The following is a 26,096-nucleotide window of genomic DNA, read 5'->3' as shown; positions in this document are numbered from 1 at the left end:
CCTTGTTTGTTCATTCCCTTGATGTTTGTCCCACTGTTGGTTCTATCTCATTCTTAAATGCACCTCTGGTCCTGTAAATAAAATATTTTTTAAGCAACTCAATCTCCAGAATCCTGCTGCAGAAGATGTCTATGTATCAAGTTGATCACCCTGTTCGCAGTTGAAGTGTTTCAGGTTTAACATTATGTATTCGACCACATCAGAGCAGGTTTCAACCTTGCACTCAAAATCGACAAGTAACTACTTGCCCCCAGAAAGTCTTGCCGTTCTGTAAGGGGGAGGAGGTGAGGAAGGAGGATGCATTTGCAAAGGATAAACTCACTGTGCTGGTTTCTGACAGCCATACTTCTTGTGAGCCCGCTTGCAGGCATGTGGAGAAATTTTCACAGGATTGGCTACAGGCTAAGCATGCCACTGTGCAACTCCTCGGTCAGCCAGAACTCCTTTTTCGTCCTTTCCTTCGTTGGCTCGATCGCAACATGGAGCGCCTTTTCACCGAAGGTGCACGCTTGGTAAGAACCATTCACCGACCCTTGCGCGCATGCCATCTGAGTGCGAGATCACTCGAAAGTGTGTGGAACTCTGTTCTAAATGGGGATTTCTTCTTTGTTTCTGATGTAGAATACAGCAGAACAAGCTGATATGTCCAAGTTGTAATGTCTCTGCAGCTGAAACGTGAGCTCGCTGCTGAGAGAGCCGGCATTCAGTTCATTCCATTCAGAGATCTCTCTGGCACAAAGTCCACATCTCCACCACATTCTCCGCTACTAGCCACCCAAGATTCTGGCCAATCCACAACAGATGTTTCTGAGGAGGAGATCAAGAAAAAACCTTCGCAGGAAGACTGTGAGCTACATGGTGAAGAGGAGAGTGCACCATACGAGTACGACAATTGTGAGGAGGAAATTGGTATGCTTGGCATGTTTGCCAAAATTACTTGCTTTTCAATGCAAGGTTAAAAAATATATATAAAGTCCATTTGAATTGAAGTTATTTTGGAATCGTTGGATGAAGATATATAAATTATTCCATCTTGGAGAACTTGTTTACAAGAGTTCCGAAGTTTGTGGTTTCATTCTCAGTACAGACTTGAGAGTGAAGCGAGAGGTTCATGATGATTGTGAGCAATTTTGTTGCGGAGAGGATTTTGCAAATACTCTTTCCTAGTTTCTCTCAACGAACAGGAAGAGCAAATTGTCTCATCTCAGTAGTCTAAAACTGTATGAATCTTTATTTCTATCTACGGTGGTGATCATGCTGGGTCTCGATCTAGGTGGTGCTCGGGACAGAGACAGCACGCCTGCGACAATGAGGAAGGGGACTGAGGTGAAACTGCTGGGCCTGAGCATGGGTGAAGATACTGGGATCTTGATAGCACAAAGTCTCGCACTACTTCTCCAGTGCACCAGGTGACTAGATTCGAATGGTTGACTCTGCAGATGGTCTGCTCTTGCACACCCCAAAGTCAGGAAGGTTCATTTTGGAGTTTACAGCTTTTTCACCTTGTAAAACCTGTTGTGGTACCCCAGAAATAGAATCGTTAATGTAATTTTTAATTTTTTTTGTAGAAGCTGAATGCATGTATACAAAATGGGTGATATTTGCCAATTAAGGAAAAGTGGATTTTTTTTTTTATGGGATAGTTTCCTCCCATGTCCCCCCCCCAACCCACTGCCCTTTCTATTACCTATCTACCCTCACAGGTGCAAAGCAAAGGAGGAAGTACGAGTGAGTGCAGAAGGAGCAAGTTCTGCAGAGTGTAGTAAATGCCACGCACAACTCAGTGCCAAGGCTCACTTTTCCACGGCACACCACAAGGATCCCGTGCTTGGAAAGTTGAACCTGCAGTTTTGTCACGCTGTGGAGCTGCTCCTGCAGACCAGCCAGTTGGCTCTAACTTGCCTTCACTGCTCACTCAAGCACCCACTTGTGGTATGCCAACACCTTGATGATCAAGCTTAACTTGTCAAAGTTTGTTGCACCTTCATTGGCCCAATTTGTTCCCTTTCTTTGGTCCCCCTTCCCCTTCCCTTTTTATTAGGGTCTCTGCTATGGTGTCAAGCGGGAATTTAACTGCCGCCATTGCCATAGGCGCCTTTCGGTGCTTATTGAGGGAGTCCGGCTCTATTCCTTTGAGCCAACGTTGGAAGGTGCTGTTCCAAAAAATATTTTAGGAACTGGATCTGCTTCCTATTGAAATCTTTTGTTTCATCAAACTTCTCCCACCCATGTCCTTTTTCTCAAGACAGCGAGGGGTAATGTGTTCTGTGACCTCTCCACTCGTTATATTGATTTATTACTTACGAAATCTAAGATTTCGTAAGTATATTGATCACTTCCGTCCTCTGTTTGTGTGTTTGTGTGTTTGTTTGTTTGTAGGCACGATAACTCAAACGGAAGAAGCTACCAATGTCAAATTACACCACGTGAGTCAGGAGGCTGATGGCTCGCGCTGATTAGATTTTGGTCAAAATCGGTCAAAGGTCAAGGTCACAGTGAGGTAAAAATTCAATTTTTGATGGTTTGGTACAGAATCATCGTAGAAACTTCTGGTTTGCGTCGCTACCTTCTCGAGAGACAGCTTTTATTAGACAAGGTCAGAGGTCGAGTTGACGACTTCGTAAGTACCAGTCTATGACTGCTTGTTTATTGGTTCACGAAAAAATATTTTCACGAAAAATATAAGTTGGTTCACGAAAAAAATATGTGACCACTATACTCGTTATTGTTGTGTGTCTGTCTGTCTGTCTGTCTGTCTGTCCCGAGCATAGCTCCGTGGGTTTTGATCCGATCCTGATGAAATTTTGGTGGGAGGTTTATATCATGATCTTGTTGTGTTTTCCTGAAAATGGGCGTGGTCCACCCATTATGGGCGGAGCCACACTAAAAAAACGTGTTTTTCGGGGGAAGCCGATTTCAATTTGCATCTTCTCCTTGGGGTTTTGTCGAATCTGACAGGGTTTCGGTATTTGGTTAGGCCAATGGCACCTGCATAGCCCATGGAGCTCAATTTTTCATATTCGTCACAAGGTCATGAACTTAGAAAATTGCGATTTTGACATTAAAAAATTTCTTCTCCGAGGGGTTTGTCGAATCTGGCAGAGCTTTCGGTATTTGGTTAGCCCAATGGCACCTGCATAGCCCCACAGAGCTCGATTTTTTTTCATTTTCGTCCCAAGTTCAAGGCCACAAGGTCACGAACTTAGAAAATTGCGAATTGTGTTTTTAGGGGGTAGCCGATTTCAATTTGCATCTTCTCCGAGGGGGTTTGTCGAATCTGGCAGGGGTTTCAGTATTTGGTTAGCCCAATGGCACCTGCATAGCCCCACGGAGCTCGATTTTTCATTTTCGTCACAAGGTCATGAACTTAGAAAATTTTGACATAAAAATCAGACGACCGCCCAAACTTTGAGAGCTGGGATGACAATATTTTTTTATGCATAATCTTGAGGTCATTCCCCACCTAAAGTCTTGAAACCATTTTCTCTATCTCGAACACCTTGCCCGTTGCGCCCCCTTAAAGTTTGTTTTTACGCTGATTTCATCAAAGTATGGATAATCCGAGGAGTGTGGAATGACATTATATTGTTCCTGGAATGTTCCAGAGGAAGTTTTGCACCAAAGGTCATACTCCTTGACCTTTGACCTTTAAAGTTCACAAAGGTCTAATTTGTGGGAATCAAACCTGGTTTTCGACCTTCTTCGACGAACTAACTCCATTAAGCTATAGCACGTATCCTGTTTCCTTATTTTAATGTCCACAACATTGTTTTGGGACCTTTAAAGGTTATGCAAAGGTCAAATTTTTAAAGTTGTTGAACGAAACTGGGTTTTTGACATTTTGCAGCTAATAACCTGTCACTCGTACGACATCATGTTGATCATTTTTATAACTTGGTCAAACATTATCACAGTTTCATCCTTGACTTCTGAAACAATCTACATCGTCAAATACCGCTCGTGAACCATCGTCAAATACCGCTCATGAACCATCGTCGTCTTCAGACTTGTTTATTCATTCATTCATTCGCCACCCACAGGTCTATGTCTGCCATTCCCTGTGCCCTTTCACATGTAGTCTTTCCCTACTCCCAACTGGCATGTCAGAGACTGCATGGATAAAGCAGGGACTGTGATAGAAGTGTCCACTGTGCCTTTCCCGAGTACAGTAACGCACGTCCCAATCTGACGTGGATTCTTGGCATGACTTGCACATCAAAATATTGTTTGAAGTAATTAGTGGGAAACCTCGCTGCAAAACAAAAGCTTGGTGGGTGAACTAGTGTGGGCCCTTGTTGACGAGATCCCTAAAAATGAACTTTTAAAAAAAAATTTTTTTTTGCAGCCACTGCAAACTCCGTCATCTTGAAATCTAAAAACTACAACAAAGGTGCAGTAATCCAGCCGGGCAAACCTCTTCCGGGAAATGGCACGTGTAAGCACTACAAGAAAAGCTTCCGCTGGTTGCGGTGAGTAATGGTCACAGCCATGTGCTACTCTGGTGTTCCGCTTGCGTGTTTCAGTTTGGTGATCTGAAAGGGATGACAAAATGGCAGAGCAGGTACACAGCAAGGTGCACCGGGGTATCTACAGACCCCACTATTAACCATTGTATGTATTCGAACCAGGGCACACGCACGCTGGCCCAATTCGTCCACAAAGGACAGCTCATCATGAGGCAGACAATAAGGTCCAATTGCATTTACCCATGTGACCCGGCCACCCTGGCACTTTCCAACACTCCGTGAAGCCGTGTGAAAATATGCTTTTTAATGATGCGACCCTCGGCCAGATTGGTGAGACCCTTGCAACTGTTGAAGACGCTTTGAGTCCCTGAGGACCCAAAAGACTCCCAAAAAACCCTTTCAGACCCATTAATCCTCCTTTTACCTTTTAAGACCCTTTCAACACTTGACACCTTTAGATCCCTTTACTGTTTAGACCTTTTTATACCCTTTAGACCTTTTCAGCCCTTCAAATCCCTTTATATCCCTTAGACCTGAATGCCATGAAGACAGATTAGACAGCTTTGCCCATTTAGAGCTTTAGACCACTTGGACCTCTTTATATTACAAATAAGTGTTTGTATAATGATTGCTGTAAATCATGACAACACAGCAAATCTGTAATGACGTGTGGAGAGGCGATCCATGCTGGTCTAACATATAACACAGTGTGTATTTATCTGTCCCCCTTCATAGAGACAATTTGAGTAAGGTTTTAAAGGCTAATCTTTTAACACGAATGTATGTTCAGTATTTTTGAAAAAAAAAAACCCAAAATACATTTTTCAGAAAAGAGTAATTACGTCTCTTCTATTGGTATTGTAGACAGTGACTTGCAAACTGAGCCTCAACGGTGGTGTACAGAAACGTTTAAAAAGAAAAAAAAAATACAAGAGGTGCAATTCGCTGTACGTGATGTGCAGAGTAAAACGAGTGGCCATTTACGTCCACAGGATGTCTAACAAATAAAGAACATGGAAGCACACCTGAATCTGGGCCGAGGCTTCAGACATCATCACGCTCGCGTGGCTGTATCGTCGAAATAAAACATCCCAGAAGATCAAGAAAATAGGGTCACATTTCTACGTGTAGCATTTTAAAATAACGCTTCTTGCTACGAAACATCATATCTTGCAGATTAATAAAATAACTCCAAGCTGTCATTTTTGATGGGCTTTTATACTCGTACTGAACTGAAATGAACACGCACGTATGTTTCAGTCTTGAACGGCCTCGATCAAAGACCAGCTTGGGTTGTATGAGTATCTTGTCATTACTGGAATGGTTCATTTACTTGTGTACATATGAATAGGGTAATTTGGGGAGGGAGGAGTGGTTGGGGATAATCCAAATCTGTTTTTTTTTTTGTTTGTTTTTTTTTAATAATATATATATATATTTTACTTGTATGTATTTGGAGGTGCCTGAGAGGAACAGTTTGCAAGTGAAGGCTCAGTGTGGAGGTAAATATGACGTTTGTTGAAGATTTCACGAGTTGGAAATATATCCTTGTATTCTTGTAAAGTTGCATTGCGATTCCATTCCAGGTGTACAATTGTGATTTGAATGTTTTCGAGTTTGACTTGTGTCCTTTGCTAATAATCGGAGGGGTGTTCTAATTTGTGATGGTAAGCAGACCGAGTCTCGATGTCACGGGTAGAGGGTGGCGGTTAGGGTTGGCATGTGGCACAAGGCTCACTCGCGGGTGTTTCCCCTTGGCAGGTTCCCATGCTGTGGCCGTGCATACCCCTGTGACCTTTGCCACAATGAGGATCAGTCGCACGAAATGGAGCTGGCTACTCGCATGATTTGTGGATTCTGTGCCCGTGAGCAGGTGTGTTGAGCAAGCATAGCATTTATGCAGCTCTGTTTTATTAAGGCTGCTTGTTGTAGCCGTTTCTTATTATTTGCTTATCTGGAATTTAAGTTCCAGATCAGGTATTGTCATCGCGCACTGTCCGTCCATCTCCTATTTCAACTTCTCCAGCCAAACCGCTGGACTGATCCGGCTGAAATTTGGCAGCAACGTTCCTTTCCTGACTGGTAACGGATAGTAAAGCTCGTTCTGGTCACATGATTTTAAGTATGTCAAAATGGCTGACTTAGTAAATTTCTTCAAAAATCTTCTTCTCCAGACCCACCAGTGAAAATGCTACCAAATTTGGGTTACAACATTAGGATGGGGTCATGATGTTAAATTGCGGAGGTCATGCCGAACACGTGACCAGAAGTGTGTCAAAATGGCGGACTTGGCAAATGTTTGGGAAAATCGTGTAAATTCCTTCAAAAATTTTCCTCCACACCTACCTGTCAGAATGCTAACAAATTTGGGTTATAACATTTGGCCAGGGCCCAGGTATAAGCTACAGGTCCAGTGGCCATATTTTTACTCTTGGTTTGCTGATAGTGGGGTCAGCCTGTTCAGTGTTCCCATGTGAGCACTTTACTGGTGATGCTGGGATTTTTGGTTCAAATCCCCTTTTAATGTATTGTTGCGGATTCGCGCCCGCCGGCGTGCGAACGGCCACGTAACTCGAATCGCGGCACGTCGCCCACCGGACGGACAATCCCGTCGTGACCCTCTCGGACTAACGCCGGGAACTAGTCACGGGTGGGCCTTTCGGCCTCACCACGATCGTGCCAATCGGCCCCCCGCGTGGGATAGGGTTGCTCGCCAAATTCGACCTACCTAAGTACCCACACGGAGGGTAGACCGGGCGATCGCACCTCACCGCAGGTCGACTTCGGACACGGGCCACTTTAAGCGACCCGTTCCGTACTATCGGGATAACCGAGCGGTGTTATCGTCGGCCTCGACGGTTCCGATTAATTCTCTGGCGTATTTAGCCCACGACCAACCCTTTACGTGAAGTAAGATGGAGATTCAATAAAGGAAAAGACGAAGCGAAACGGGAAAAACAGTTCAACATAAAGCACATTTATTCCGCGGCGGCACACGGATAGCACACATATACAACTATACACCAGAAGCAAATGTAAAAATAGAAGAAACACAACAATTCTGCACAAAAAGCAAATGTAACAAAAGAAAAACACACTGCAGATCTACTACCGACTACCGAGCACACGGCAACACTTATACAGTTTTACTTCACAGACGGCGCCGACAACACATATACTCAAAGCAAAAGAAAAAGGGACCACCCTCAACGATGAGGGAGGCAGACGGGCCTGGGGCCGAGACCGCGTCGAGCCTACCCGTCTGGTGATGAGCCGCAAAATGGCGGTGGCGCCCCGACTCCGCGGGCCTCGCTGGCACTGCCTGGTATGGGGTGGGAACGGGGCCCCCTTTTCACACTATCTCAGCGCGGGGGGAAACAGGAGGGGGTTGTTGATGCTCGGGGGAATGAGGATATCTCGCTGGCTCGGGTCCCGCGACGAGCGTCTCCACCGCGACCTCGGTCGCGTTACCGGCCTCCCCTCTCCGCAGCTCCCCGACTCTGACACGAGCGCCCTCTCGACTGCCTTCGCCGCCGCCACCTCTCCAACTCTCCCACTCTCCACTCTTCTCAGCTCCGTCCAACTGCTTTCTCCGACTCTTCTCTTCTCTCCTTGACTGACTCAACTACTCCGACTCTTCCCAACTCAACTGCCTTTTTGGCGAGCGAACGCGGCCCTTTATAGCCCCCGTGGCTTCGCTCCTTCACCTTCGACCCTTTACCTCTGGCTGGCTCCCCATTGGACAGAGGAAAAGTGGGCATGAATGCTTTTTGATCCGCGAATCTGCATATAGCGATTATACTCCAACGCACCTGGAGGCGGGGCCAAATCGCCCCATGCTCGCTGATAGGACGGAACAGAAGTGGGCGTGAATCGTTTTTGATCCAATTTCTTCGGAAAGGCTGGTGTTTTTGCACCCGCCGCTCGGCGCGCGCCCTGCACGAGTCCAGGATCGGTGTCCACAAGCGGCGCGGGAATGGCAGTGATGCGATGGTTGCGAGAGCGAGATGTGACGGCAAGGGTCGTGGCTGTGGTTGTGAAGCGGCATTGCGGTTGGTGGTTGTTGTGTGATGGCTGTTGAGACGTGGTTGGTGGTGGTAGTAATGGTAGTAATGGCGGCTGGTCCAAAATAAAGATAGTAAAAGAAAAACGGCTATCTAGAAGGGTCGCAGCCCGAATGAATGACATTTATTCCCTCTAAACAACGGGTTTGGGCCTAACTACACATATACTTACAGAGATATCTCACCTAAGGGACCTGAATGGTGGTTTGCGAATTTCGTCAACCACAACACTACCCCCTCCCCTTTTTACAGACTCGTCCCGAGTCGTCAAATTTTCGTGTGCCATCATGTGTAGTTTTCCCCTAGTACATTTTACCTACGGATCCCTGAGTGCGACATTCATGGTATTCGTGTCCCCAAAATAAATAACCTGAGGGCTGAGTAACTACCTAAACAAACCCACTCACACGGACGACTTAAATAAAATTGCCGGCGCTAGGACAGACATGCCGGGGGCGCACTCATATTTACAGTACATCTTAACTTTAACTTACAAATTTTACACTAAACCATGGCCCAGGATCAATGGACTCTGCAAAAAGAAAGCAGTTAGCAGGGAGCCAGGCTGCTCGCATGCAGTCTCTGGCATTGGTGAACGCAGGTGACAGGGAATGTGGCCGGCTGCTCACACGCAGTCCAAGGCCTTCCCTTTTGAACTGAACACAGTGAACCAGAACGGTGCATGGGCTGCACAAACGCAGTCTCCGTGCCAGCTCAAGTGGCACACGCAATGAGCACAACGAATGGATGGATGAATGGATGGACGCAAACACGGTGCACGGGCCGCCACTGCAGGCCCGTGTTGTAGCTGCCAACAGGGCAGTTCTCGCAGCTTGCAAACTGTTGCTTTCTGATCCTGGCGCACATGGCAATGAACAGGGGGGGGCAAAGCAAAAATTGAACGGGGCTGGTGAACAGGGGCAGTGGGCATGGCATGGCAAAGGTGATCAGGCAAACACAGCCCGCAGAAGAAGGCCGCTGCAGGCAAACACAGCCGGCAGACGAACTGGCCGGCACAGGCCTTGCAAAAAAACAGCTGCAGACGATCCGGCCGGCACAGGCCTTGCAGCACAGCAGCTGCAGACGATCCAGCCGGCACAGGCCTTGCAGCAAAACAACAGCTGCCGATGAAGTGGGCCGGCCTTTGCCTTGCAGCAACGCAGCCAGCAGATGAAGCTGGCCAGCCTTTGCCGTTCAGTGGAGGTTGGTGGAGGGAGTGCGGTGGTGCTGGCCACTCGGAAGGCGGGCTCGGACCTACCCTACGGTCTCCCTCCCAACCTATCGCCTTTGCCTGTCACTGTCCATACCCACTCCCTTAATTTGTCCAAAACCAATTTAGCCCCAACTTATTTTTTTTATTTTTACTTCCCCACTATAAATCGTCCCCTAACCCCCTGTACTGTCCTTGTTTGGCTAACCTATCCTGTCACCGAGCCTACTCCCAACCCCTACGTTCCCTTCCCGGAGGGGAATAAGGGAGAGCTAGCGTCCTGTGCCGAGGCCCAACGAAGCCTCAGGATGGCCTCCCCAGAGTTCAGCGATCTATAACCAAGGTGGGTCCAGCGGCCCACAACGAGAGCGAGGGGATGGATGGTGCGGAGGGGTACACTTCCTAATCTACCCTATCCATTTAACCATTAAACTACCCCGGGGCTTCCAACAAGCGCCTCTCGCTTAAACTATTGGTTCTAACAACCCAGATTCCCGTCGCCTGTGTTGGTGTCCTCACAATTTCGGGCCTCGCCCCCCAATTTTCTTCCCGTGCCCTCACACCGTCTCATGGCTGGGATGCGTGGCTCCCCTTGGCAGGCACGACCCTCTGCCGAATCTCCAGCTATGGCACCCCCGGGCACTACACTGCCTCCGAGCCTACCAGCTCCCCAAACACCGGGGAGTGCCCCCCATGGCACCTCCCCTGAAACGCACACGTGGCAGGCTGGCTTCCCGGGCCCCTTTCCGAGGGTCACCCGTGCCCACAACACTGCCCACGCGGCTAATGGCGCCCCGGGCCCCCGCACCAAGCAGGCGCACCCGTGCCCACTACGCTATCCCGGCCCCCCATGGGCCCTTGGCCTACCACAGCCGACTCGCCTGGTGCCCGGGGTACCCACTCAGCGATACTCACCTTTCGCAGCCAAGCTCCCAGCCCGTCAACAGGGCTCCTGCACCCCTCCAAATGGGTTTCGAGCCTACATTCACACCAACAACAAAACGACCTCCATTTTTCAATTTAACTAACCCCCTAACTCACTGTACACTGACCCCGGGGTCCCTTGGGTGGGAGTCACTCCTCCCCCCCCAATCACTCATCGCACCATGCATTCCCCATTCGCTCCACTCACACAGACCCGCTGGCCTCACTCACTCAACATGTCTCCACACCACTCACCAACTCTTCAACACACTCACCGCTGAACTCTGCCATCCTTCTATTTACATCCCCTAACTAACTCGTGCTCCCACGTCGTCCCTTACACTATAGCACGTTCCTTTTAACACTACGTAGCTAAACTACGTCCCTGCTACACATCCACAAGTCTGTCACTGTCTCCAAATAATCCCATTAATCAATTTCCCAACCTAAATCTCGCTACAATCCCTCTAACTCATCCATTCCACGGACTCCATGAGGACTTACCCCTGCCCCATGAAGTCGGTCTGGCTAAGCTAACCCTTCCCCCTAACTAGTTTCCATCCTGTGCCCTGGTCAAGGGGATCATCCACCCCTTGCCCAGGAATGTTGTTCACCCGAAAACGAGGCTTGCTGTTTTTTTTGTTTGTTTGTTTTTTTCCACATGCGCAGCACCAGCGCGGCAACTCACAGCTCGCGCACTTTGCACCTGCCCGTGACTTCATGCAGCGGCACGTGTACCTCGTCCCTCCTTGGACGGTACCATCCGGCAGGGATACCCCTCCTGCCGGATTCCAACCCCGCGTGCAGCCATGACGTCACCGTGCGCATAAAAAAACACAAGCCCCACGTCTCGAGGGGTTCCCCACGCGAACACATGTGCTTTGCCAGTTGGAGCTTAACACACACGATCGCGTGGAGAACCCGTCCGGTCCAAATCCATTTACCTGCCTAAACTTTGTCCGTCCGCGGGATCGGCAAATCCACCGCGTGCGTTTCCGGACCGGGACTTCACTCTCGCAAGCGAGCACGTGGGGGCCTCGTGCGTTGCACAGCACGGACCTCGTGCTCACTGCTGGGTGAACCCGGCACGGTCCCCGAAACAACTACAGCCGCGACCCGGCTTTCGTTCCTCTGTCGCCGTCGTCGTCTCCATTCAACACACGCATTCCTGCGTGTAACGACGCTCACAGTCCATTCCATCACATTCACCCCGGGAGACGCGGCTGCATGTTCACACATGCCGACCGACATCTTCCTTACACATAGCGACCTTGCACACGCTGTCTCTCTCACACTCGGCCGCTCACTCACGCATGCCATTTCCCTCACACTACCCATACCACTCACACGTGGTGCTCCATTCATACTGGCCGTTTCACTCACGCATGCCGTTTCCCTCGCACACGTGGCTCCACTCACTCGCGGCCTTCCACTCACTCGTGCCATTTCCCTCACACAAATCATACCACTCACACACGCGGGGGCACTCGCCCGCGGTGCCTCACTCATACTGGCCGTTTCACTCACACACACGGCCTCTTCCACACACTGCATGCTGGGAAGCACGCCCTTTGGCACACTTGCCACTACACCACTCACACACGCGGGGGAACTCGCCCGCGGTGTCTCACTCACACACCGTGCCTCACTCACACACGCGGGGGCACTCGCCCGCGGTGTCTCACTCACACACGCGGGGGCACTCGCTCGCGGTGTCTCATCCATACTGGCAGTTTCATCCACACACGGGGACGCACTCACACCTTGCACCACACACACAGGGACAACCACACTGGGGATTCGTGTCCCCACAAGGGTCTCCGGGGCCTCTATACCCCCCAAGCTCTCCGTGCACCTGTCCACAGCACCCGTCCCCTCAACCTCGCAAAGCACGACCGAACTCACCTGGTCGTGACTCGCCTCAAGGGGGCATACTCCCTCCCCTCGTTCCTGGAGGAGGCCATCCAACTGCTCGCACCGGGTCTCTACCCAGTCCGCGAGCTCACCCCCATTATCCTCCACTTCCTCCGTGTGTGTGTGTGTGCGTCACTTACCCCATCTTCATCGTGTAGTCTTCCCTCTATCGTTCCCATCTCCCGTGTCTCTGCCAACTCAGTCACCTCTTCACCCTTTACCTCCCTTGTCTCCACTATTATTTCCGTCTCTTCCCTTGTTATCTCCCTCGTGCACGTCTCCGTCACCCCAATTAGTTTTTCCCTCTCGGTTACCATCACGACCCTCGCCCAACACGTCCCCCGAATTATTTTTTCCTTACCCGCCTCCACCGCGGGCCCGACAGCCGTTGCACTCCCTCCCAGCTCGTTCGCTCCCACACGTGGCGTCGCCATTTTAAGCTCCCCGGTTACTGCCTTCATGCCCGCCTGCAGGCTTCGGCCCATGTTCTGCGTCTCACCCCGCAGCTCTTTCATTTCTTCCTTCATGTTTGTTTCCATTTCGTTCATTTGCTTGTTCATGCCTTTTATTTCGTTTTTCATTTCATTTGTGTTTGCATCCATTTTCGTTTTCACTTCGTTCATTTTTGTATCCATTTTTGCCAGCATGGCGAATAGCTGGGCCATGTCGGGTGCGCTTGGGTGAGCCGATTCGGCCAGGATCGGGAGGTTTTGGCGGAGGGGGGGTGGGGAGGTGTCATACACCGCGGCCGCCGCCGCACCTATTTCGGGCTCTGAGTTCAGTTGGACGAGTTCGTGTTCCTGCACAACCAACATTTCCTGCACGGGGATTTCATCCTGGACCATGGATCCTACATTACTACACATATACATTTCTAATACCCCCGGCTCCCGTTCGCCTTGAGACGCCATCTTATTTCTCGTAAAGGGTTAATTTGAATCGCTCGTAATTTGGAGGGAATCGGGGGTCGCTCCTCTCACCCCTGGACTGATTCCCGTGAATTTAGCTGGAGACAGGATAGCCCGTTGTCCCGTTCTCCGACACCAGTGTCACGAGGAGGGGGATGGGTTTGTATCTCACGACCTGACACCAGTGTTGCGGATTCGCGCCCGCCGGCGTGCGAACGGCCACGTAACTCGAATCGCGGCACGTCGCCCACCGGACGGACAATCCCGTCGTGACCCTCTCGGACTAACGCCGGGAACTAGTCACGGGTGGGCCTTTCGGCCTCACCACGATCGTGCCAATCGGCCCCCCGCGTGGGATAGGGTTGCTCGCCAAATTCGACCTACCTAAGTACCCACACGGAGGGTAGACCGGGCGATCGCACCTCGCCGCAGGTCGACTTCGGACATGGGCCACTTTAAGCGACCCGTTCCGTACTATCGGGATAACCGAGCGGTGTTATCGTCGGCCTCGACGGTTCCGATTAATTCTCGGGCGTATTTAGCCCACGACCAACCCTTTACGTGAAGTAAGATGGAGATTCAATAAAGGAAAAGACGAAGCGAAACGGGAAAAACAGTTCAACATAAAGCACATTTATTCCGCGGCGGCACACGGATAGCACACATGTACAACTATACACCAAAAGCAAATGTAAAAATAGAAGAAACACAACAATTCTGCACAAAAAGCAAATGTAACAAAAGAAAAACACACTGCAGATCTACTACCGACTACCGAGCACACGGCAACACTTATACAGTTTTACTTCACAGACGGCGCCGACAACACATATACTCAAAGCAAAAGAAAAAGGGACCACCCTCAACGATGAGGGGGGCAGATGGGCCTGGGGCCGAGACCACGTCGAGCCTACCCGTCTGGTGATGAGCCGCAAAATGGCGGTGGCGCCCCGACTCCGCGGGCCTCGCTGGCACTGCCTGGTATGGGGTGGGAACGGGGCCCCCTTTTCACACTATCTCAGCGCGGGGGGAAACAGGAGGGGGTTGTTGATGCTCGGGGGAATGAGGATATCTCGCTGGCTCGGGTCCCGCGCCGAGCGTCTCCACCGCGACTGCGGTCGCGTTACCGGCCTCCCCTCTCCGCAGCTCCCCGACTCTGACACGAGCGCCCTCTCGACTGCCTTCGCCGCCGCCACCTCTCCCACTCTCCACTCTTCTCAGCTCCCTCCAACTGCTTTCTCCGACTCTTCTCTTCTCTCCTTGACTGACTCAACTACTCCGACTCTTCCCAACTCAACTGCCTTTTTGGCGAGCGAACGCGGCCCTTTATAGCCCCCGTGGCTTCGCTCCTTCACCTTCGACCCTTTACCTCTGGCTGGCTCCCCATTGGACAGAGGAAAAGTGGGCGTGAATGCTTTTTGATCCGCGAATCTGCATATAGCGATTATACTCCAACGCACCTGGAGGCGGGGCCAAATCGCCCCATGCTCGCTGATAGGATGGAACAGAAGTGGGCGTGAATCGTTTTTGATCCGATTTCTTCGGAAAGGCTGGTGTTTTTGCACTCGGCGCGCGCCCTGCACGAGTCCAGGATCGGTGTCCATAAGCGGCGCGGGAATGGCGGTGATGCGATGGTTGCGAGAGCGAGATGTGACGGCAAGGGTCGTGGCTGTGGTTGTGAAGCGGCGTTGCGGTTGGTGGTTGTTGTGTGATGGCTGTTGAGACGTGGTTGGTGGTGGTAGTAATGGCGGCTGGTCCAAAATAAAGATAGTAAAAGAAAAACGGCTATCTAGAATGGTCGCAGCCCGAATGAATGACATTTATTCCCTCTAAACAACGGGTTTGGGCCTAACTACACATATACTTACAGAGATATCTCACCTAAGGGACCTGAATGGTGGTTTGCGAATTTCGTCAACCACAACAGTATCTATTGTCTTAATGCTTTTTAAAATTTGAATGTAAAAGTAAACCAAAGTTGACTCGTGGCTTCCTCTCTCTCGTGATGAATGCACAAGCTCATCTATGAGCCTTACATTATTGTAAATATTGTTACGGTTCTGCAAAACCGCATGCCTCTAAGGCAATGGCACCCAAAATAGTGATCCCCAGGCAGTTATTTCGTTAGTCTTCGTGCAGTCAGACTTTCCCCTCATGTCTCATGGGTTAACGGGACGAAGTGCATTGCGTGGGTCTAATAGCAAGGTCTGATAATTATATCTCTATCTTCTATATGATTTCCATCCAACCCTTTCCTTTTATCCATGATACAAATCTAAGCAGGCACCGCACCCAGGCAGCCACCCTTGGAGAGACTCACCACCAACACTGTACAGGACGCGCATTGCGCACCTTTTAATTCAAATCTGTGTGCCAATTTGCAACGGTGCCTCACCTTGCTCAACCTTCGCTCACCAAAAGCTCACCACCTCGACCACCAACATCTCCCGTACACGGGAAAAATCATCACGCGCCTCCTCGCACATTCACATCGATGCGCTTCACCACCAAGCAGAGGCATGCTGCACGGCTCGGGCCGTGTGGCACGGGGATGGGCCCAGCACGTTGGCAACGCCGGAGATACCCCAAATGGGCGCGTGGGACCGACGCGACCCTCAGCCAGTCGCCAGAACATGACAGGATGGGGATCGCAGGTCGCGTGCAAGGCTCTTGGCTGTGTCGTGCCGGATGTGTCAATGAGGCCGCTTCTGGCCCGAGGAGTCTGGCAGGGCGGAGCCAGGACCCAATGGAAGGGCATGATTCGGATTATGGTGCATCGCTTCGGGTCATCGAGGCTTATAAAAAGTGATTCGCAAAGCCGGTCTGTCTCCGTCTGTCTCCCCCTCTGTGTCTCTCCCTCACCCACCCACTTTCTCTCTGTCTCTGTCTCCTCACATTCGTCTCTGCCCTCTCTTCACTGAACCTCATTGTCTGCCTGTTGCTGCATCTACACTTGGGGTTGGTATGCGACAGACGTTCTTCTGGACCAGTGCGGAGCACACATTTCCACGAGGCCCAGAAAAGTGATGAAGCAGGAGAGAACGCACCGACTCTTAAGGTGGGAATGCTCAAGTGGAGCGTCCCCAAAAACGTACTGGGTTACACGATCGGCCGACCGCGCCAGGTATTGCGAGGCTGTTAGTTCTCATCTGCTTTCCTTCCTTCTGGCTATCTAATCGTGTGTGTGTGCGTGTGTGCGTGCGTGCGTGCGTGCGTGCGTGCGTGCGTGCGTGCATGCATTGGAGCCTGTCATAGCATAACTTAAGATTGTAGAAGTTCTAACGGGATAAGTCTGCTCTTGTCTGCTTTTGTAAATAGCTTGCCTTTTGTCGTACCCCACAAATTCCTTTATATCCCTGCTGTATATAACAATAAACCCCATTCACTGTGCCACATACCTTTCGTTGCTTAATTGTAAATGAATGCTTTATATAGAAATGTTCCCAGCTCGTTTTTGTATTTTCCTTCATTGGTCCAACATGGTCCGTATCCTAGCTTAGCCAGGATGTTGTCCCCCAACGATCTGTTTCCTATCCAATACGTCCTTGGCAGTTGCGCTCGGATGCATCCGATCCGGTAAGGTGATCCGGTTTAAACAAGGAGTACTGAGGGCGTGTCCCCTGGTAATTAGATCACGTGACAACTTTAGGTAACCGGTTTCCATTAGACTGAGAACCCCAAGCCACGTGGTTGAGTTATTGGCATTCAGGTCGATTAGCGACTCGCCTCGTCATGGAGTTATCCGTGTGGGACTGTCTGCGATTCCGGAGAGTCTGGTGGGAACCTGAGGTAGCTTCCCCCCCCCCCCCCCGTGGTATTTTTGCCCCTGCCCTGGGTCCACAACAATATAAAAGGCAGTGAAATTGCCCAGATGTGTGGACATTTGGATCTGTCCAAAGGTTTTATCCCCTTATTATGATTTTATTTTTCCCCTGTTTAAATTTGTCGTTTTGCCGTTTTCCTCGACTTTTTGAAATGCTATCTGCCAACAATTCTGAAAAGCTCCTGTGCTCTTTACCCCAACCCCTGGCCCTGCTATTCAGCCCTATTCCAATGGAAAAGCATGCCTTGGATGTGGCTCTTTTATGACCAACTCCAACTTCACACCGCACTGGGAGGGGGGTCAGGGATGTCGTAACCAGATCAGGATGTCTCGGTGAGTCCCCAGTTGTACACTGTGGGTCCCACTTTTGTACGTTTGAGGCCAACAGGTCAGTATAACCTTTTGGTGTATCTTTGTCTAGCTTGCTCTGGATTTCCATAACACAAGGGGGAACATGGACAAAAATAGCTTGCATATGAGTTGTCAACAAAATGGATACTTTTTTCTTGAAGGCTAGTGTGCATTTTATCATGTTATTCAAAATAAATTAATTCCTTATAAAGTATCTTCCAACCTCGGTGGTGTAAGGGTTAGAGTATCCTCTTTGAGTCTGGGAGGTCAGTGGTTCGAACCCCAGCCAAGTCGTACCAAAACTTTGAAAATGGTATGTGCTGCTTCCTTGCTTGACACTCAGCATTTGGAGGATAGATCATGGACAAACAACCTGAAGGAGGAAATTTCTCTTTAATTGCCCCACTAAGTGGGGAGAAAAAAGATTTATTTTATAAATAAAATGTTTTCTTGTTTCCTCTTCCCTTTATAAGAAATAAGGCTCAATGGTACGAATCTTCTGCCTTGCCTTGACTACGACACCCTCCATTTCCCTCTGTCTTCAGCCAACTTTCTCCATTCTCAAAACGCCCCTTACCTTATTGATATCCCTTCTCACACAACCTTCCCATCTCAACCATGGCCTACCTCTTTTCCTCCTACCTTGCTACCTCAACCTATCCGCTCTCTTTGCCATTTTCTTTCTTCATCCTACCGTGTCCAGCCTGCTTCAGCTGGCATTTTACCAATCTCACCGTCAATCCGACTTGCACACCAATCTCCTATCCACCGTCTTTACTCCCACAATCCTCCTGAGCCAGTTGTTCTCGCCAACCTGTAGCCTCTGTTTCTCTGTCAGTGCGACCGTCTCCGGACTAGAAGGGTAGACAAGCGTTACGCAAGACACCACAACTTTCCCTTCTCAATTCCATGATATTTTTCTGTCTGCCATCAATCCATTCACCCCCATCCATTCATTTGCACCCCCCATGAATCCTCTGCACCTCTGCTTCTGACCTACCATCCAGTCAGTATTCCTCCAGATACTCAAACCTATTTCCCTGTCTGATCCCCTTCCCCTCGAACCTGACATTCGTTTATTTTCTCTCCCAAACCCACATCACCTCATTCTTCTCCATACTCTTCAGTTGAGGCTTCTCGCATGCCTCCTTCCACTCCATCACCTGCTCACTCTCCGTCACAACAGCAAGATCATCCGCACACATTCTCCCGACAAGACTTCATTTCCCCCCCCTCCCCCTTTTTGCTTACCAACTTCATCACCATGATGAACACGAATGGGCGAAGAAACTTTCCCTTTCCTTGAACCGATGTTCACCATGAACCCCTTCAACATCCCACGACCAACCAAAACTCTTCCTCATTCCCTAACACACGGTGGCCTGAAAGTCGCTTTACCCCTTTACCCTTTCTATCCTGCTGCTTTTCTATCCTGCTTTACCCTTTATATTCTATCGCTTTACCCTCCCCAGTAAAGCATTCGTTTAACTCTTAATTATACAGGTTTTATTGTGCAGTTCACACAATAATTAATCAGTCATTGTAGCTGTATGCATTCCATCATTCTCCTCACATCACTGAAGATGTGAGAAATTGACGTTCAGGCCAACCCTGTAAGTCTCTTCAACCTAACTTCTGTTTCTATCACCATCTTTCTCAGCAGTTTCAAAGCCTTCTCCATATCCACCAATGCTATTTCATCCTGCACCTCTAACTTCTACTCCACCAGCTGTCTCAGCATGAGACATCCCATCCATCACCCTCTTGCCCAATCTAAGCTCCTGCCACTCTTCACCAATCTCCATCTCCACACTCTTCCATATCCTGCCATCCAGAATCCTCTCCAGTACCTTCATGACACAGTGGCTTGCAAAAGTATTCACCCCCTCCAAAGTTTTCACATTTTGATACCACCTGAGCTTATTTTATGATTCTTTCAAATCAAACTTAACACCTGGTCTTCACAAACTACTCAAGCTGCAAAAAAAAGCTTTTTAAAATGTAAATAAGTTGGAGTGAGAGAAAATAAGATGATTCTCAGTTGCAGAAGTATTCAAACCCTTTCACGAATTAACCCAAAATCATTTCAGGAGCAAATTGTTTGAAAGGTCACTAAATAAGTGTAATAGGTTTCACCTGGATGTAATCGGTGGTGTAACTTAAAAATTAAGCTCCCCCACTTATCTGAGGAGGTTTAAGGTGCAACTCAGAAGACCAAAGAGCTTTCCAAAGAAGTCAGACATCAAGTGGTGGAGAAGCACAGTTCACGAAAGGGTTATAAGATTTCCAATTCACTCATTATCCCTTTGAGGACGATGAAATCATCAAGAAGTGGAAAACTTATCAGGTCGCCCATTAAACTCAACAGCCTGGCAAGTAGGAAACCAGTTCGGGATGTCACTGTAAATCCAACAATGCCTTTGAAATATCTACAAGGCTCTATTATATTGTCAGAGATAGGAGTCTGTGTTCATCAATCAACAATATCCTGCTCCCTTCACAAAGCTAGCCTTGATGGACTTGTAGCAAAAAAAAAAGTAGCCATTACTGAAAGACGCATCTAAAAGCTCGTATGGAGTTTTTGAAAAACATCTTGATACTACAGGCATGCGGAGCCAAAAATGGTTTTTGAGTTAGTGGTCAGACGAGACAAAAATGGGGAAAACTTTTTTTTGGTCCAATTCAAAAACTTTGGTACCCACAATGCACAATTTCATCATCTCACTGTGTGAAGGTTGTGGAGACAATTCCAAAAACACTCAAAGCAGTTTGCTGCAAAAGGTGCTTCCATGAAGTACTGACCCAAGGGGCTGAATACTTTTACAACCAGTGAATTTTGATTTGTCCAGATATTTCTAACATGTAACCTCCTCCAACGATAACACCATGAAAGACGCATTCTATGCCACGCTCGAGTCTGGTTGATCAGTGCCCCAGACTCGATACACTTCCAGTCTTGGGGGATTTCATTGCATCGACTGGAACTGAGGGGGATGGTTGAAAGATGTGTGTTGGTCCCCACAGGTCTGGAACTGTGAACCAGAATAGCACTAAGTTCCTTGACTTTGCAAGAAGTCATGGATTTAGGGTGGCTGGTTCATGGTTTCAGTGCCAACAGGTTCATCGCTGGACTTGGTATTCCAACGCTGGCGGTGTGGCAAAGGGGATTGACCATGTGCTCGTTGATGATCGCTGGAGGATGTTCTAGAACTGCAGGGTCTACCAGAGTGCGCAGTACCATCCCAGATGAGGCTGGATGTTGGTAAGCTCAAAGATGAGAGAGTAGCTGAGGTGTTTGCAAACAGGCAGTGGGGAATTGGGGGGGGGGAGGGGGTCTGGGTGCTTTGGGGATCCTGAAGAGTTGTGGAGCGATTTCAAGACCACCGTCCTTGATGTTGCCGGTAGATGTCTTGGAACTCACCGTAAGGTGAAGAAGAATTTTGTCTCAAGGGGCACTGGATATAATTGCCCAGAGTTGCAGGGCCAGGCTTAAAGGCATGCCATGTTTGTATGTTGAGCAGCTTAATAGGTCCTTCTACTGCATGACATTATAATTACAAAAAGAATAACATTGTAAAAGTATGTTAATTCATTCTCATAATAAACATGTAATTCGCTGGCTCAAGCATCTGAGTTTGGTGAAAAGGCAAGCTAATGCTCAAGTTATCCAGCAAGCAGGTATGTCACAAGGCCATGAATATCAATGAAAGTTTGGTCCAAAGGACCAACAGTCCCACGAGTGACTAGTTCATTTAAATGTGACATAATTGGAAGGGGCTGAAATACTTTTGCAGGCCACTAACTTAGGAACATAATGCCTGTTTTTTTGTATCTTGAACATCACCCTTCCTCTATATATATCTTCCATACTAAGTTTTTTTTATTTAAACCGAAAACTCATCCCACGAATCGCAACATTGATTCAAAATATGCAGAGCTCACCACTGCAAAAGATAAAGGGGCACAGTGCAAGTTGGTATATCAATGACCAAACCTCAGAGGTAGTATTTTCATCATAAGAAATGATGAAGCATTTTGCCCATTATTGTTGGACCGATATCAAATTTGTTTTTCGTTTTGCTTTGCAGAAAAGACAAACAGAAATACAGCAACAGCAACAAAACGGTTTCTCGAAAAGCAACTGCCCTTCAAGGGAAACGATGAGTTCCTGCCTCAGATATGTGCTGACCAGGCCACAGCCAGTGTCGCCTCTTGGCTCGGAACAAGTATGACGGTCATGACATTACAAATTGAAAGTTTCCATCATAAATCACTTCTGGCATGTCCATCACAGAAGTAAACTTTATTCTTCTTAGATTTATGAAATCATTTTATCATCATTAAAAATTGTTGAAGATGCATGATTTGGACTTTGCTGTTTTTTTTTTTTCTTCCAAATCAAAAAGCATTTGAGCTGTCACATAATTTGACTTGCTTAAATAAAAGTGAACTATGGAGGTAGTAGTCAGGTTCCTTGTGTCCATAATTTGACGTTCGTTGGAATTTTTTGGAGAGTAGCGAACCCCAACATTTTTGGAAAGCTTAAACAATACCACAACAGAAAATCCATGTTTCACATTTTTCAATGCATATAATGTGGTCAAATAGGTCGTTTTGGGGTAAAAACCCGTTTTTTTTTATTTCAGCTCTGAAAATTCAAAATTAATCGCAAGCAAGCAACTGATGATGCATAATTGTTCACTATAGGACAGTTCTTAATATAGAATACATATATCTGTATTTTGAGCAATTGTTTGCCATGGAAACGGCTATCATTGTGTCAAATTACCGTTTATTTAATGTATTGCTTTCAAATCTTGAAATGAGTAACGCATGAATATGGTTATCAGTGAAATGTACTTAATGTCAAATATGAGTTTGTAGCCAATTGGCATCACTGTCTCTAATGTCACTTATCATTGCCATCGTCATCATCACTATCGTGGTCATGCCGTTCAATGTTTGAGTCCTCGTCATTCTCACACGAAGTGCTGCACATGCAAAGGTCAGTGGATGTTAAGTTCTTGGCCCTGCAGGAACATCTCTGTGATGAACATTCTGTCTTACACTGGCACCTTATCATCTCGATAATTGCCTTTGGTGCAGGGAGAATGTCTGTTGTTGGTTTGAGTTGACCACTCGTGTCCTTGTGGAAGCCATTATTTAATGGATCAAGAAATGTTTGCTGAGAAATTGCTGCTTGACCCCAAACGTATGCCTGGATATGTACCCGCATGATATGCTGCCTCAGAGCACCGACAATTGGTGGTAACTTGTCATTCTCAGCCATGTTCTTACAGAAGAGATGCCACCGAAGTTCAGGGATGCTGGAAATATTGACACCCACTTGGACAATAACCTGAACAGACAAATCTTGCTAAAGTTGTGTGTAGGTCCTCTGACAGTTCAGCGTCCTTACAGGGCATAGCAAAGGCATTGACCATGTCATCGGCCTTCAAATAGCACTGGAACCACTTTGTCTTACCATGTCGAGCGAACCGCCCAGTATTATCGGCACCTGTGCATGCGGGAAGGCTGGCAATGCCTGGGCTCTCTCCTCACCTAGGGCCTTCCAGATTGGCTCGATTTTGACAATGCTAGATGCCATTGAGATAGATGTGTCTTGGCAGGAGATGATAGTTTGCTATGGCAAGACCCAGAACATCCGTATCGGGTGAGAATATCGTCAGCTCAATATCTCCCGTGTGTTGCTGTGATGCAGCTATTGCTTGCTGGATCATCAACGTATCGGCCTCCTCATGGTTATTCGCCTCAAATTGGAGACCCCTGTTGCTCGACGTCCACCCAGATGTCGAAACGACTACCACCTTTGTTGAATCGCGGTTGTATTCGAGTTTTCTCTGCCAAGTACTCCGTCAGATCAGCCTTGGTTTGATCATGGGACAGAAATCGACTCATCATGATGTGTTTGATACTGGTATCATCCTTGACCTGATATTGGACTGGTGCCTTTCCTTGACGTCGTTTGTCTCTGGTTGTGCTCTTGAGGGAATCTTGCTTGTATGTATCAAAAACAAGAATTACATGGTCGAAGCCTCTGGTCAGACTCATCACCCTATCATTGAAACATTCACTGAGGTCCTTCACTGTCACGACCATTGCTGGTTTCTTGGTCATTTTCTGGACAACTACCATTCCATCCACGACTGTGACCTTCGTGCTTGTACTGCCATCAATTACAGCATCAGCGGGTGCTGGTTCCATGTGTGTGGCATCAAGCTCATCTTCTGGTAAAGACGGTTCCTTGTTGGCAAACTTCTCCAAGTTGTGGATTAGCTTCGACTTGTCGGTGCATGACAGTAAGCTACCGTTTGGTGTAAATTGGGCCCTCGGTGTCACAGTTAATTCAAAGTTGTCAATTGCATCCTTCTGGTCAAACACATAGCTATAACATGACGACTGCCCGACTTCCAACTCCAAGCCGAACAGCAAACGCAATTAAAACCTCCAACCCCATGGCCATTCAAACCATAATCCTACCCCATACAGGAGAACATAAAATGACAAAAAGGTACATACGCCTCAAAGGTTATCACAACTTACCGAAGAAAGATGTTGAAAACCCAATATGATGAAACGAAGCTCCGAAGTAAACTGTCATGAATAAACGAAGCGAACTGAAAATGACGTCATAGTGCTGCATGTGCTTGGACGCGCGCCACGCCACATCACGACGTCATGCCACGCCCAGCAACCATAACCTGAGGCGATGGCATGGCGTCGCGATGGCATGGCGTCACCTATGTTCCCTACAAGATCACACTTACAATACATCAAACGACAAAAACTTTAAATCAAACGTTTTACTACTGAAGGTGCCGAAACCTTCTGATATTGAACAACAGACACACCAATGTTTCATTGCACAGATGGCCGTTTCCATGGCAACCAACTGTTTCAATACTTGAAAAGCATAATACTTATGTGTAAGTTAGTCATGGTTACTATATTTAACAATTATTTTGGCCATCCGATGGAAAATATAGTTTAAAAAAATATATATTAAAAAATGGCAATTCCACTCCAAAAATGCTGTTTCCATGGCAACCGACAGTCAAAATGCAACATTTTATTATCTTATAAAATCCATGTTGGTTATTTTGTACTGTTTCAGATTTTTTTTTTTAATTGGAATTCAAAAAAAGTGTTTTTCACCCCAAAACGACCTTTCCAAAAGTTGAAAAAATGTGAAACATCTTTTTTATTTAAATAGATTTTAAACTTCTCAAAAATCTATAGGTTTGCTACTCTCCAAAAAAATTCCAACGAAATTACACAAGGAACCTGACTATAGGGAAGGTATTTCTTTTTCCCCAACTTCATAGGTGACCTCATACATGAACACATCCCTCTTCATTCAAACCCAAAACATAGAATGAGTTTGTTTGTTTGTTTTTATGTTGAAGACCAGTCACAGACTAAATAGTCCTCATCGAAGCCAAGCCTTAAATAAAAGAACTGCATTAATAGGAAAGTAAGAAAAGAGAATAGTCAGAGTTTGAGGAAGTAAAAAATCTGCTTTTGAAAAGGGGAAGGTCGTAAGTGTTTGGGAAGATGTGAGAAGGTAAAGAGTTCCAGAGTGTGGCAATGGAGGGGAAGAAACAAACATCGTAATGGCCCACCCTTGAGTTGCCAATGGCCACACAAGGGGAATTCCATTTCAAGTGTACACACCCTCCCGACACTAATACCTCATTTTCTCCCCATATGTTGGTCATTTATTCACTTGGGTGAAAAAACTCAAAATACCAACTTTGAGACCTGTGGGCCCATTTAAGGGGCCCCCCAAATTTGGGCGCCCCACAATCTTCCAGAGGCCATATCACAGGTTGTAGTGGTCCGATTTGGCTGATCTTCGTATCAAAATGCTCGTAAAAGCGAGATCTTTTGAATCGCGTAAAGTAAAATCACTCAAACAGTAATTCAAAAAGTTATAGTTTGGGGCGCCCTTTGACCTTGGGCCCCCGCTCCCCAGCCAAACCAATGGTCCCGATTTTTTTCGTGGGAGAATACCCCTTCATATACTACAACACCTCAGCATAAATAAAAATGGGATCTCAATGGGTTCAAGTGTGATGATGGTTTTATTGTTCGGGGACTCGGGTGCTGGAGACACAATACGCCACAATACATAGTACAATATTTGAACAAAAGATTTCCAATACACTACATCAGTATATTGTACATAAATTTTCCACATGCACATGCAGGAACTGGAAGTGATAAGAGTTTGAGTAAGAGTTTTTCCTCGCATATTATAGTCAAGATTTTTTGCCAACCAATGTTTTATTTGACAGCTGTGTTTCTTTTTTACTGATTGTGAAGATTCTACCTGTAGCAGTTTTTGGTTCTACGGAAAGAAGTACATCAGAAATGTCTAAAATGCAGTGATCTTCAATGTCAGGAAAAAAGAAA

At 47.6% G+C, this 26,096-nt stretch overlaps 1 protein-coding gene across 2 annotated transcripts in view; it reads left to right on the top strand.

Annotated features, from left to right (window-relative positions):
* The window catches only part of LOC147015578 (uncharacterized), a 38,864-nt gene extending 16,840 nt beyond the window's left edge, over positions 1–22,024 (top strand). The window contains exons 6-14 of one of the 2 annotated variants that reach the window (XM_085850452.1): positions 368–512; positions 669–909; positions 1,274–1,409; positions 1,704–1,932; positions 2,042–2,150; positions 4,346–4,469; positions 6,228–6,339; positions 17,530–17,642; positions 21,749–22,024. In XM_085850452.1, coding sequence (XP_085706578.1) covers positions 368–512; positions 669–909; positions 1,274–1,409; positions 1,704–1,932; positions 2,042–2,150; positions 4,346–4,469; positions 6,228–6,339; positions 17,530–17,642; positions 21,749–21,824 — 1,285 coding nt within the window. In that variant the 3' untranslated portion in view covers positions 21,825–22,024. Of the gene's footprint in view, positions 1–367; positions 513–668; positions 910–1,267; positions 1,410–1,703; positions 1,933–2,041; positions 2,151–4,345; positions 4,470–6,227; positions 6,340–17,529; positions 17,643–21,748 lie in introns of both variants that reach the window. The other variant, XM_085850453.1, reaches the window with a different exon arrangement.
* Positions 22,025–26,096: the final 4,072 nt, after the last annotated feature.

This window comes from Eptatretus burgeri, chromosome 12 (assembly GCF_056783735.1).
Source record: "Eptatretus burgeri isolate ZD-2024b chromosome 12, Ebu_testis_v1, whole genome shotgun sequence".
In the NCBI taxonomy this organism is placed as follows: Eukaryota; Metazoa; Chordata; class Myxini; order Myxiniformes; family Myxinidae; genus Eptatretus; species Eptatretus burgeri.
This window is presented reverse-complemented; position numbering and strand designations above follow the sequence as displayed.